Source organism: Capricornis sumatraensis, chromosome 10 (assembly GCF_032405125.1).
Source record: "Capricornis sumatraensis isolate serow.1 chromosome 10, serow.2, whole genome shotgun sequence".
NCBI classification, from domain to species: domain Eukaryota; kingdom Metazoa; phylum Chordata; class Mammalia; order Artiodactyla; family Bovidae; genus Capricornis; species Capricornis sumatraensis.
The window spans coordinates 50,139,365-50,154,715 of record NC_091078.1 but is presented as its reverse complement, the minus strand read 5'-3'; the positions used below and the strand labels follow the sequence as shown (position 1 = coordinate 50,154,715).

The window sequence follows — 15,351 nt, the reverse complement described above, 5'->3', positions numbered from 1 at the left end:
GACTGACATCTACATTTCCCCTTCACGCACACCATCACATCTCATCACCGCAAGTGAAGTGGAAGTCACTCAGTTGTGTCTGATTCTTTGCGACCCCAAGGACTATACTGTCCATGGAATTCTCCAGGCCAGGATACTTGGGTGGGTAGCCTTTCCCTTCTCCACAAGGACTCTATGAATAGGCAGAAGAAATATTTTCTCCATTTGATGGATGCAGACATGGAAGCCTAGAGGGGTCAAGCGACTGGTTCAAGGTCACAGGTTTGGAGGCAGAATCAGATTCCAACCCAACTCTTCTGCTGGTCGTGCCCTTCCACAGCCCTGCCGTGACACTGCCTAGGATTTTGCATGAGCCCCAAGAATCATCTCTCTGTGGCCATGTGGACCCACCACTCTTTGTCTTCCAGGACTGTCAGCCTAGTTATTGCTTGTGGGCGGAGACAGATAGGATGAAACTGAAGGCTAACTAGGCTGTCTATGCTGGACATTTTTTTTTTTCCCTTTTTTGAAACTTAAAAGTAAGTTAGTCCAAGGTCGATCACCTGGCTTGATGAGAGTGAAAGTGTAAGTCGCTCAGTCATGTCTGATAGTCCATGGAATTCTCCAGGCCACAATACTGGAGTGGGTAGCTGTTCCCTTCCCCAGCGGATCTTCCTGACCCAGGAATTAAACCAGGGCCTCCTGCATTGCAGGCGAATTCTTTTCCAGCTGAGCTACCAGGGAAGCTGGCTTGATAATGCACTATTGTTATATAAGACATAACCATTGGGTGAGATGGAGTGTTGGGTAAACAGGACCTCCTGTTCATTTCTTTCACAATTTCCTGTGAATATGTAATTGTTTCAAAATAATAAGTAATAAAAAAGTAAACTAGCCTTGAAGACTTTTGTAGAGGACTAAGAAAACCATAAAAACTTAAAAGAAAGAAAGAGCTTTTGTGTTTGAGTTTCTTTTCCATTGCGGTTGAAGGTGGTTTTCCTGTTCAGCTCATTGAATTCCTAAGATTTAACACATAACTGAAATGAAAATTCTCAGGCTTTATAAGATGGAGCCTGAAGTCCAGGATGGCCTGCTACATTGAGCTTAGATGCATTGTTTTCCCTGAATAATAATTTAAAACTTATTATTAAGATTGGTATGAGGAACAAAAATGTAGAAACATCTATAAATGGAACTGGCATAGAGGAAGCATATAATTGAAACGAAGTTTGCAAACAAAGCTGAGACAGAGAGGCACTGGGAACACAGGCTTACTGATAACTGGCTAAAGAAATATAACCTGACAGTGTGACAAGCTGAGGCCCAGGAAATGAGACGAGAATAAAAGAGCAGATATGAAGACAGATTTCTCCCACCTTGGGAGAAGCAAAGATACTGAGGTCAAAGCATGTAGATCCTAAGTCAAAATTCCCCATGGTGGATGGGCCTCCACCATGTGATGGGTGGGAGGTTGGTCTGATGCTGAAGACCCCCCCGGCAGCGACCTGTCCAGGCTAGACTCCATGGTTCTGGGTCCTCGAGATGATCCGTCTCAGATGAGATTTCCAGCTTAGAAACCCTAAGCTTCTCTCCTGTAACTTATCCAAGATGTCAGACAAAAGACAGAATGAAAGGAAAAAAAAACAAAAACAACAGGCTGTGTACTCAGTAAAGATAGTGACAGTTAATAGGAGCTTTAGATGATCATTGTATTTTCAGACCAAATGGTTTAAATCCCAGGAAACTTGTGGGTAGCCAAGTGTATTTACTCCTTTTCCTTGAACTGTAGTGCTCAAAGACCAATGCTCCCCAGCCTTTCTTGACTTGTAAATTGTCATCAATGGTCTCTTTTTATGCCATGTATATTTGTTTTGACAATGTTAAGTAAGGATTTTTTTTTGTCTCTCACAGTTGACTTGAATTCTTCATGGATTATAGTTAACCAGTCAGGTCTAGCAAAGAATATGGTAATTATCACAAAATTCTATTCCTTTGTTGGATAGTATTTGATAATCAGAAAGTTTACATTGGCCTTTTCCTCCATCTTAAATCCCCATTCATCTTTTAGAAGATGGAAAGAATTAAATAGAAAGCCCTATGATTCAGTGGAAAGGATACATGTCTTAGCTCTGTTGCTTTCTGGCACTGGGACATTGGACAAGCTATTTCATTTATTTGCGCCTCAGTTTCCTTAACTGATATATGGGATGGCAACACCTATGTCATACGATTGTTGTAAAATGTGAAAGGTATTACATTTGTGAAGTGCCTTACACAGTGCCTAGGCACAAGACACACGTGTAAATATGATTCTGACACAAAGCAACTCACGGTAAGCATCCCGTGAGAGTATGGATAACGTGTAGAGTGGACAGGCCAGGGTGCTCCAGGAAGACACCGGGAGGAAGCAGAGTTGAGTGGAACCTTGAAGATGGTTAGGATTTCCATAGATGGAGATAAGAGGTGGAGGCCAGCTCAGGCAGAAGAGTTATCACAGAAAACTTCTCGTGAATAAAAAGGGCAAGGTGGATAGTCCACTTAGAGTAGAACATTGGTGAGAACAGTCAAAATAACATGTGGAAGGAAAGGAGGAAGGTCTTGATTGCTTGGCTCCAACTGGGTAATCACTGATCATTTTGTAGGTAGAAAAATGATACAAAGAGGGCCTGGGAGACGTCCCTGGTGGCCCCGTGGGGAAGAGTCCACCTTGCCATGCAGGGGGCTGCTCAGGCCCTGCTTTGGGAAACTAAGACCTCACGTGCTGCAGAGCAAAAAGCCCTCAAGCCCCAACTACTAAGCCTGCTTGATAGGGTGAAGATTTCACATACTACGGACAACTAATCCCTGATGTCGCCAAATAAATAAATAAATATTGCTTAAAATGAGAGACTGGACAACAAGAAATAGCATGAACCCCCCAAAACAGAGGAAAAATCCCGAGTGATGGGTGACTAGGGTAGACCCTGGGGGACAGGGAGGTGGAGAGAAACTAAGGCACGGATGAACCCAAGCTTCATCTGCTTCATAATTTTGTCTGGGGTCAGTCCTGCCCCTGAGGATCTTTGGCAAGAGGACACCACCAGAGATCAGCATTTGGAACACTGGGTTACAGGGCAAGACATGGGTTAAACAAAGGGGTGTTTGAGCATAACCCACTGGCTGACTGTCACAGCACAATAGCTAACACGGGCTGCACCTGGTTTTCATTTCATGTGTAACAGATTGTTGAGGTATAATTCTAACATGGTCTTAATGCAGATTTTGCATTCCATTTCCTTTGTTCCTCTGCACAAGGTAAAAAAGAAAATCGATTTTGCTGCTCTGTCTAGCCACCTTTATACTGAACTAGAACCATGAAATTGTCATTATGTAATTACCAAATTTTATGGCTTGTTTACAAACTCCAGAGTCACAATAAAGGTAAAATAACTTGGAACAAAACGAAAATGTCACACCACGTAAGTAGAAAAGTGATGTTTAAATTCTGTCGTTCTCTTTTGAAAAGGATTTTTATTAAATTCACAGATATTTTCCATATTTTAAGTTCACATTATTTGTGGATTAAAGCATTTATGATTTACTTCAGAAAGAAAGGGAGTTTTTTTTGGGGGGGGTCATTTTCCAGTAGCAGCTGAGTTTTGGCTTAATATTTCAGTCATAATAGGGTTATTTCTAGACTTTCCAGACAGAGTCTGTAAGAACTAAATAGAAACTTTAAAATGAAGTTTACAGGAGTCAATTAGATGTCAATGAAAAAAAAAATGTTGCTGCCATATCAGTAAACAAAGATGTTGCAACCATCAAGCCATCACATTACAGCTGTCCTGGTGACTCCTGTGGGAACTCAGGATGAAACCAGATGCTCATCATCAAATCATCAGCCACTGTGGCCACCCGCAAATGTACACCTTGAGGAGACTCGGGATAAGAAAGCACAGGATGCTGGCCATAGACAGCTGAGGTGCATATCAACGGGGTGATTTCAATGAGCCCTGGATTTTTCATCTTCCCATATAGAGGAAGGGGGCTTCCACAGCGGCTCAGCAGTAAAGAATCTGCCTGCAATGTAGGAGACACAGGAGACACCGGTTCGATTCCTGGGTCAGAAAGATCCCCTGGAGGAGGGTATGGCAACCTACTTCAGTATTCTTGCTGGGGAAAATCCCATGGACAGAAGAGCCTGGTGGGTTACAGTCTATGGGGTCACAAAGAGTTGGACACAACTGAAGCATGGTATGGCATGCCACATACAGAGGAAAGCACTAAATTCCTTACATTGAGCTACCTTGTTTTTCTTAATTAAAAGTAATCTTTGGATGTTCTGACTATCTGATCTTTGTTGCAAAAATCTCTGTATATCCTGGCTCCTCTTTGGAAGCAGTCTCTTAGAATGATCTGAGATGCTGTGTCCCAGGCTTAAGTCCTCAGTTTTGTCCAGTGAATAACACATAATTTTCAACTTTTAGGTTCTACATCTTGTTTTGTCAACATAGGATATCAACATTATTTCCAATAAATATAGTGGATACATTGAGACATGTCAGTTTGATTTAGGAGCTAGATATTTGATATTCATCATTTTAAATGAAGAGGTAATAATTATGGAAATACTGCTTAAAATGTACTCACTAGGGAAGTACTAGGGAAGTAACTGGATTAGTTACAAATGAATAATCACAAAAATCTCCAACTTTCTAAGATCAGATTTAAGGCAACCTTTAATAAATAGGCAACCTTTAATAAAAATAAATTATTTATTTAATAAATAAATAATAAATTATTTAATAAATAAATAATAAGTAGTAAATGTCATCATATATTTTAGTTACTATTGTGCACTGAATTAGCACAAGATAAGTTCAGGAAGCCAATGAAGAAAAGGGTAACTTGGTTTTCTGGGTATCATTTTTAGAGTTTAATTCTCACAACTAATTTAAACCCTATTTGCAACTGTTAGCTGGTTATCATAAGAATTCAATAAACGAAATAAAACAACTTAAAATTTACATTTGTTGCTTAGTTGCTAAGTCATGTCCGACTCTTGCAACCCCATAGACTGCAGTCCACCAGGTTCCTCTGTCCATTGAATTTCCCAGGCAAGAATACTGGTGTGGGTTGCCATTCCCTTCTCTAGGGGATCTTCCCAACCAGGGATCAAACCCTGGTTTCCCACATTGCAGGGAGATTCTTTACTCTCTGAGTCACCAGGGAAGTCCCTCTAAAGAGAAGATGAGGAATAAACGAGATGGGAGACAGGAAAATGTCCAAACCTACAGATGGGAGCCAATACTGCATGGTCCTGGATGGGACAGAAATCCTAGAAACTGTCCCGTGAAAGAGGCCAACCAACCTGTGAACTGGCTCACAATACACTCTCTAATCTTCATAACTCCTGGGCCCTCAAAGCACTGTGAGCCTCTCCCCCAATTTCCTTCTGATCACTCATAGCGCTTTTTTCTTCTTTGGTGTTACTCATCCCATCTGCCTTTGATACGTCAGTGCTCAGGACTAGGGCTTCCCTCCTTCTCTCTCCTTCTGATCCCAACTACTGTTTATCAGTGAAGCCCAAAATCTTGGTCTCAAAATCAAGTATCTAAACTGAGTTCCAGACAATCATTGCCAAGATTGATCAGTAAGTATATGTATCGTCAGTATCTTCTAAAGTTATCATTTCTTATTTGGGTGTTTACTACTATCCTTTCATAAAAAATATTCTCTTCAGCCTCTGCTTCCACCTTCCTTTCAATCCACCAGTCATAACACTGTGCTGTGAAATTTGTTCTTACAACAGGCAGATCCAACCAGCATGGTGCCACCTAAGATATAACTCATGGATTACAGAGCCTTTCAGGATCAAATGTGTATGTACCTCTGACCTCCCCCACCTTCCCTTGTGAGTCCAGACCCCACCATTCACCAACTCAGATGGACACCCACCCTGTCCTGTGGTGTGACCTCTGGGCCTTTGTGGAAACTCTGTGTAGCACTGAGGGAATATGGGCTTTCCCTTCTCCAGCCTCAGACTAAATGTCATGGCCTCTGAAAGCCATTTGCCTCCATGAAGCATTAACCCCTGCCTTTGCTCCGCCCCCATGATGCAGGACAGAAGTGAACGTGACCACACGTGCCATTTGTGTGCCTCTCCTAAATAGGCTCCTGGCTGATTCCATCGTGGTATCTCCTCTTCCCAGGCCAGTTATTGGAACATAACAGACTCATCAGATGTTTGTTCAGTGAATTAGTAAATGAATATATGCCTTGAAAATTTTGAATTTGGACTTCAGTTAAACTTATATTTGGGTCTTGCTCTTCCACACCACATGCAGGATCTTGTCTCCACACCAGGGATCGAACCTGTGCCCGCTGCAGCCGAAGTGCAGACCTCCAACCACTAGGATGCCAGGGAAGTCCCAAACGTGGATCTGAAAATGGAACTGGGGTATTTTAAATTTTTATTTTACCAGTAAGATTTCCTTAAAAAAAAAATTCAAGTGAGCTCAATCAAACTTCTAAAGACAGTATCTCAGCCCTTGATTGATTAGCAGCGATAGGAAGAAGAAAAGTGATTATTGGGGTCACTGAGAGAGCTTCCTGATGCAACAGGGTAGCTAGTGCACTTGAACCATAATATCAGCGGGAATCCAAGAGGGACCTGAGGCCTTTCCTTATCCAGGAAGCAGAGAATAGGAGACTGTTAAAAGTCATCTTGAAATCTCCAGAGGTGTGTCAGGAATCAATTAAATGAAATCCAGGAGACGTTCACTTACAAGAAAAAAAAAAAAAATATATATATATATATATATATACAGAGAATAGAGAAGATCTGCCTCCTTGTGTTCAAAAAAGGACCATCATGGGGAGTTATGCTGCTGCTTATGCACTTTGCCATCACGATATTTCTTCTTTCCCGCTTTTGCTATAACATTCATATCAGATAGAGATGTTGTCCCCTATCCAGCAATAGAAAAGGACAAGATAAAAAAGAGGCAGACAGAATAAAGACTGGAAGGCTGCAAGAATCTATGACTGCACACACACAAAAAGCATTGTTGAAAGGGAAGCAGGATAAAAGGTATCAGCATTATGTGCGTGGGTGCACCCTAAGTCACTTCTGTTGTTTCCGACTCTTTGCGACTGCATGGACTATAGCCTGCCAGACTCCCCTGTCCATGGGGCTCTCCAGGCAAGACTACTGGAGTGGGTGGCCATGTCCTCCTCCAGGGGATCTTCCTGACCCAGGGATCAAACCTGCGTCTCTACTGTCTCCTGCACTGGCAGGCAGATTCTTTACCACCAGCACCACCTGCACAGTATCATGTAGCTAAAGGTCTCAAAGTCTGGGGAAATCTAGTCTGAGTTTGTCATTAAAAACAAATTTAAATGGAGCCTTGATTGATAATTATAAAAGAGATGAGAGAACATTGCCATATTTTATGTAAGTGCTTTTGTTTTCATCTCAGTCTAAATGACTGATCTTCATAGATTTCAGGACATAGTTTTGCTTTACATTTTAACATCTGTGAAATCAAGGTTAACAGGATACTTGATGCATCTGAGAGTTTGGCAAGTTTCTCCTCTTTTTTAAGTGGTATTTAAAATAGTATTTTGTCTTTAATTGATTGTTGTTTTGGAGTCAGTGTTGCAGCGTACATACTATTAAACCCCACACAGGCAAATCAGGTAAAAAGTATAAGATGTTGAGGTTGCTTCCAGGGTGAGCCCTTGCAGCTAGACAGGTGGAACTCTCTGATATCTAGCTAGATGATCTGTATCCTTCCAGATCCCAGATATGGTTTGATGTCACATGGAAGTTGCAAGCTTCAGCTTACATATTGATAGGGGACTTCCCTGGTGGTCCAGTGGTTAAGAATCTGCCTGCCAAAGCATCGGGCATGAGTTCGATCCCTGGTCTGGGAAGATTCCACATGCTGCAGGCCCATGCTTCACAACTACTGAGTCTACAAGCCCTAAAACCCATGTCTGCAACAAGAGAAGCCGCAGCAATTAGAAGGCCATGAACTGCAATTACAGTAGATCCTGGTCTCCACACTAGACAAAGCCTGCACAACAATGAAGGCCAGCACAGCCCAAAGTAAAATAAATTAAAATAAATATTGATGGGAACCACTCTGCATCTTGTGACCGGTGAGCTGCCAAGACAGTGCCAACCATTCAAGAAGTCCCCCAGTTGACTGGTACCCCACATAGCTGCCCTTATCCATGGGGACTGCATCAAGGGTCCACAGGAGACATGGTGATCAACCATCAGCCTTTCTCTTTGTAAATGCTTGATGTAATCTTCTCAGCCTTGAGCCCCTCCTAATTCCCCCACTCCTCCTCCCCAAGAATACAAGTGAGTTTTTCTAGCTTCTTGCTTGGGAGTAGAGAGAAGGCAGAGGACTAGAGTTCGTCATCAATCATATTTTATCCAAACTTACACTATCACAGGAATTTACAAGGTTTGCCTTTTACCTTTAGTGATCATAGGTTAGTAAATATTAGACCTGGCAGCTTTAAAATAAGGACACTTAACTAAGAAAACTTTCACACTGAGTGACTGAGAATTCAAGTTCGTGTGTCAATGGGAAGAACTCTTTTGAGGTTAGAAGGGCCGTTCACCTTGAGTCTGCTCTCCAAATTGCAGGCAAAACACATGAAATGCAAAAAAAAGAAAAAACAAAAAAACAAAAAAAACTACATCTGGTGGGCCGGTTATCACACTTAACCCCAAGCGCTGTCATGTCTCCTAACAGACAGTTTCTCTTTTCAAGATCATATATGTAAAAATTCTCTTTACTTCAAAGTTAAAAGGATGATTTGCAGAACCTAGGTATGTTGACAGATACATCTTAACTATTCCCCCAAGGTCTCATTAAAGAAAAGAATTGGACAAATAACTGTCATGCACTGTGATATAGCCAATGGAAACAATAGTGAATTATATAGCTGATGTTTCTACTTTCATAGAATACAACTGAATATAACCTGAATTTTACATGAAATTATGACTAAGTTTTTCAAATAATTCTTTAGATATACTATTTCATAGGTAACTGTACTTCAGTTTCTCTTCAACGTATTACTTCTAATAGCTCAATGGGGCAGGACTTTAATTCAATATCTCTGAAACAAATTTTCTGATGTTCAGTATTGCGAAACAAAATGGAGGTCAATATGGCTTGAAAGCTAACAGAAATGGTGAACTCCCGGGCCTGTTGTCAGGTTCTTCTTATACTCAACACATCATTGACCAGGGAATCTTTAAAGAAAGCAACACCTGTGGCCAATGATGTTATGTAAGCAAATACTGAAGCATCTCTGCCCAGTGACATTCAGGTAACAAAAGATGTACTAACACGCCTCTGATCAATAGTGAGTTAATATGAAGGACTGGTGATTGATCAAATAGTTTCTAAGCAGGATGCACTGGTCATTAAGGATCCGACCAAAGGCCGGGGGGCACGTATGTGAGTTCTGCCTTGTCTTCCTCACTGCTAGGAATGTCTCCAGGCAAGTGCCTTACAGTAACATTGGTGATGCCTAGTGACAACCAAATGCTTTCAAGAAACTCAACAAAATGTTCTGTAGTGAGGGCTCCCTATGAATGGTGGCTAGAAGGATTGCCTCTTTTCTCCAGATTTTATGGAGCATGTTTGCTGTTACTTCCACAGACATCTATGTGCCCTTCAGCATCAACACTGGCCATATGAATGTGACTGAATTTGGTTCCTACAGAATAACATGCCCTTCTTATCATATGCAAATAGGTGAGTAGATAATAATGATACAAACGATAGTAGAAATAATTCAATGTATCAGATTTTTCTTGCTAGGGAAGATAGCAAGAATGTGAATCTCTACATTGGGTCAAATGTTTAAGGATCTTTATCAAATAATTCCAAGTCTACTAGTCACTCATAGACTCAATAAATTAATGAACATAGGATCAGAACTTTCCCCAAATTCCTTAGAAAGTTTTATACATATTTGTAGAGTAGAGTAAGAACTGCTGCTGCTGCTGCTGCTGCTAAGTCACTTCGGTCATGTCCGACCCTGTGCGACCCCATAGCTGGCAGCCCACCAGGCTCCCCCGTCCCTGGGATTCTCCAGGCAAGAACACTGGAGTGGGTTGCCATTTCCTTCTCCAATGCATGAAAGTGAAAAGTGAAAGTGAAGTCGCTCAGTCGTGTCCAACTCTTCACAACCCCATGGACTGCAGCCTACCGGGCTCCTCCATTCATGGGATTTTCCAGGCAAGAGTACTGGAGTGGGTCGCCATCGCCTTCTCCAGAGTAAGAACTAATGTCTTTAAATCCATAAAAATTGATGATAGACTGTAACACAGCTCTTCAAATAAAGGCAGTTGACTCATACACTGGTAGCAGTTAATTTTCCCATCCAAGCAAATTGCTTTTTACATGAATGCAAGAGACAAAAACTTAACCAGGAGACTGGATCCCACTTAATAACAGTGAACATAAAACAAGATAGAATGGAATCTTGTTATTTGAAGTAATTATATTCTATGAAGTCACCATGAACACTGAATTAGTGAAACTGAGTCTGAGTCACTGCTCTTAGAGGAAATACAGGGTCAGGTCTGGTCACAATATTTTCACCAACTCATCAATAAAAAATCTTGTTTTATATCTGTCTAAAGACACCATACTTAATATATATTGTTTATTCATTAACATTGAGCTCATGGGCAACAGCACTCTAAGAAATGCCTCAATGAAGCCTACCCTCATTTTTCCATATTTTCTCCATAAGTCACGTGATGGATTCTTTCACTTAGAAACACCAGACAGCACTTCAAAACTACAATTTAGGGCCACTTAAAAAATGGAAAACACCAATAAAAAAGCACGAACAAGCAAAAATGTAGCCCTAGCACAGAGAGAATGTACCTCAACTTAATAAAGGCTGTATACAACAAACTTACAGCTAATATCATGCTCAATGGTGAAAAGCTGAAAGCACAGCTAATATCACGCTCAGTGGTGAAAAGCTGAAAGCACCTCCTCTAAGATCAGGAACGAGACAAGGATGTCCACTCTCACCACTTTTATTCAACATAGTTTTGAAAGTCCTAGCTATGGCAACAAGAGAAAAAAAAGAAGTAAAGGGAATCCAAACTGAAAAAGAAGTTAAACTGTCACTGTTTGCAGATGACATAATACTATACACAGAAGATCCTAAAGACACTGCCAGAAAACTATTAGAGCTCATCATTTGGTTTGATAAAGTTGCAGGTTACAAAATTAATACACAGAAATCTGTTGCATTTCTATACACTAACAATGAAAGATCAGAAAAAGAAATTCAAGGAAAAATTCTGCTTACCATCATATCAACAACAATAAAATACCTCTGAATAAACCTACGAAAGGAGACAAACACTTGTACTGTGAAAACTGTAAGACACTGGTGAAAGAAATCAAAGAAGACAGAAACTGATGAAAAGATAGACCATCTTCATGGATTGGAAGAATCAATATCATCAAAATGACTATACTACCCAATGCAAAGTAGAGATTCAACACAATCTCTGCTTCTGCTGCTGCTGCTAAGTCGCTTCAGTTATGTCCGACTCTGTGCAACCCCATAGACGGCAGCCCACCAGGCTCCCCCTACTAATAGCATGCTTTTTCACAGAACTAAAACATAAATCTTAAAATTTGTATGGAGACACAAGAACTCCCAAATACCCAAAACAATCTTGAGAAAGAAAGGCAGAGCTGGAGGAATCAGGCTCCTTGACTTCAGACTATACTACAAAGCTATAGACATCAAAAGAGTATTGTACTTGAACAAAAATTGAAATCAGATCAACGAAATAGGATAGAAACCCAGAAATAAATCCAAGCACCTATCATCAATTAAATTATGAAAAACCAGGAAAGATTACACAATGTTGGGAAGACTGTCTCTTCAACAAATGGTGCTAAGAATACTGGACAATTCCATGCAAAAAATGAAATTAGACCATTCTTTACACCATATACAAAAATAAGCTCAAAATGGATTAAAGGCCTAAACGAGATTGAACACTATAAAAATCTTAGAGGAAAACAAAGATAGAACACTCTCTGACATAAATTGCAGTAATATCTTTTTTGACCCATTTTCCAGAATAATGGAAACAAAAATAAATGGGAGCATTGAAACATGTATATTGCTGCTGCTTCTACTGCTGCTAAGTCGCTTCAGTCGTGTCTGACTCTGTGCGACCCCATAGATGGCAGCCCACCAGGCTCCCCTGTCCCTGGGATTCTCCAGGCAAGAACACTGGAGTAGGTTGCCATTTCCTTCTCCAATTCATCAAAGTGAAAAGTGAAAGTGAAGTCACTCAGTCGTGTCCAACTCCTAGCGACCCCATGGACTGCAGCCTTTCAGGCTCCTCCGACCATGGGATTTGCCAGGCAAGAGTACTGGAGTGGGTTGCCATTGCCTTCTCCGAACATGTATATTACTGTATGTGAAATAGATCACCAGTCCAAGTTCAATGCATGAAACAGGGCATTCAAAGACGGTACACTGGGACAACCCTGAGGGACGGGATGGGGAGGGAGGTGGGAGGTGGGTTCAGGATAGGGAACACAAGTACGCCCATGGCTGATTCATGTCACTGAATGGCAAAAACCACTACAACATTGTAATGTAAATAGCCTCCAATTAAAATAAATAAATACAAAAGCTTTTGCAGTGCAAAATAAACAATAAATAAAACAAAAAGACAACCAACAGATTGAGAGAAAATATTTGCCAATAATATGACAGACAGACATTAGTCTCCAAAATTTACAGACAGCTCATGATGCTCAATAGCATCAAAACAAACAACCCACTCAAAAAATGGGGAGAAGACCCGAATAAACATTTCTCCATAGAAGACACACAGATGGGAAAGAGACACATGAAAAGATCAACATTTCTAATTATTAGAGAAATGCACATCAAAACTACAGTGAGATATCACTTCACACCAGTCAAAATGGCTACCATCAAAAAGCCCCCAAACAATAAATGCTAGAGAGGGTGTGGGGAGAAGGAAACCCTTCTACATTGTTGGTGGGAATGTCAATTGGTACAGCCACTATGGAAAACAGTATGAAGTTTCCCTAAAAAACCAAAAATAGAGCTACTATATGACGCTGCAATCTCACTTCTGAGTATATATCAGGAGAAAAGCATGATCTGAAAGGATACACGCACCCCGATGTTCACTGCAGCACTGTCAACATTAGCCAAGACGGAGAAGCAACCTAAATGTCCATCAGCAGAGGAAGGGATAAACAAGATACGGTGCATATACACAATGGAATGTTACTCAGTCATTAAAAAGAATGAAATAATGCCATTGGCAGCAACATGGATGGACTTAGAGGTTACCATACCAAGTGGAGCAAGTCAGAGAAGGAGAAATATCATATGACATCCCTTATACATGGAATCTAAAAAATAGATACAAATGAACTTACTAAACAGAGACAGACTTAGAGAACAAACATGATTTTGGGGGGAAGGATGAGGGAGGGAAGGGATAGTTAGGGAGTTTCAAATGAATATATACACACTGCTATATATAAAATGGATAACCAACAAGGACCTACTGTATAGCACATGGAACTCCATTCAATGTTATTTGCTAGCCTGGATGGGAGGGGAGTTTGGGGGAGAATTGATACATGTGTATGTATGGCTGAGACCTTTTGCTGTCCATCTGAAACTATCACAACATTGTTAATTGGCTATACCCCAATACAAACTTAAAAGTTAAAAAAAATTGTAGCCCTAGATAAGGACACTATTTAATAGTATAAGAACTGAAACAAGAAGGCAAAGTGTCACGTGTTCAGCCTCAGCTGGGAGCGCGTATTTGGTGACTCAGACGTTTTGTTGTTCTGCATATATTCAAATGACTAAGAAAGGGGGCTTCCCTGGTGGTCCAGTTACTTAGACTCAGTGCTCCCAGTACAGGCAGTCTGGGTTTGATCCCTTTTCAGGGATTGAGATCCCACGTGCTGCAGCAAAAAGTTCAAATGTCACAGTTCAAGATTCCTGCATGCTACAACGAAGATCAATGATCATACATGCAATGGCTAAGACCCAGTGCAATCAAACAGATAATTTAAATTAAAAAAAAAAAAAGATCATGAAAGCACTGGGAATACTGATGCTGGGTAGCAAATAAATTTTAGTAAATGGGATAAATATACACATTTGGAGCCCACAAATTGTATCTTTCTCCGTTGATTATTTCATGAGTCTGAGTGTTTCACTAAACAAAAGGAAATTTTGTAAGTTAATACCACTACTTATAAGGACTCTAAAAATTCCTTACACAGAAGAATTTGGTAACCTCATCCTTGAAATAGATTAGGGTATAGAAACCTAAAGATTATTTACATTTAGCACTATGAAGCCTGTAGAATATGCAAGAAAATTCCTGCTTCCTAATTCTTCGTTTTTTCAAATTAAATATTTATGTATTTGGCTGCACTGGGTCTTAGCTGTGACATATGGGATCTAGTTCTCAGGGATCAAACCTGGGCCCCCTACACTGGAAGCTTGACGGTTTAGCCACTAGACCACCAGGGAAGTCCCCTAATTCTTTGTTAAGTCCAGAAAGTATCAGAATGCTTATTCTTTTGAAGATAATAGTTTTGAAAGATACTAGAAAGTACTTGAGCATGTACTCTTCATAACCACAGAGGTGGCATAAACACATTCATAACTGCCATTGTTTGGCAGAATAGGTCGGTTAATAATTTATCCTCTTTCCCTTTAAAAACACCAACCATATAATCCATCAGTTCTCAGTAGCTCAGTCTCCCCTTGGTATCTAGCAAGGGTTCGTGCTTTTCTTTTACTTTTGCATTTTTCTTTCATCTTCTCCATCCAAGTCCCCTCCCCTTGCCAGCTGTTGGCTTTTTGGATTACATGAACTTCAAGAGAAAATTGGCTAGAAATTTGAAAACCAGGTAACACTTCAGAGCTAAATAACTTGTGAATGCAAATAATGATTGTGAATAGGATCTTATGAAACATTAACAATATTGGTCAAAGTAAAATTAATTTCTACTTGTTTTATGATATATTTTTAAGTCAAAAATTCAGCTGGAAAGTGACATGAACAGTAGATTTTCTTTCAAACATGTTACATCATTAACAATAATAACGTGGAAAATAAAGAGATGTAGCATAAAACTGGAAATGAAGGATTGACACAGTCAAGTCATGTGAAATGCATAGTGAGGCTGGCTTTCAGGTTAAACAGCCCTGAGGTGTGTGTGTGATGGTAGTATGGTAGTTGTAATAGTAGCTAATACTTGAGTAAGTACACGTTGCCAGACACTGTGCCCACTA

General features: G+C 40.4%; 1 protein-coding gene across 5 annotated transcripts in view; it reads right to left on the bottom strand.

Annotated features, from left to right (window-relative positions):
• Nucleotides 1–15,351, bottom strand: part of RBMS3 (RNA binding motif single stranded interacting protein 3) — a 785,524-nt gene that overhangs the window by 110,351 nt on the left and 659,822 nt on the right. Inside the window, exon 8 of one of the 5 annotated variants that reach the window (XM_068981964.1) lies at nucleotides 3,001–3,039. The exons of the other annotated variants lie outside the window; for them this stretch is intronic. Coding sequence (XP_068838065.1) covers nucleotides 3,001–3,039 — 39 coding nt within the window. The remainder of the gene's footprint in view (nucleotides 1–3,000; nucleotides 3,040–15,351) is intronic. 5 annotated transcript variants of the gene reach the window in all.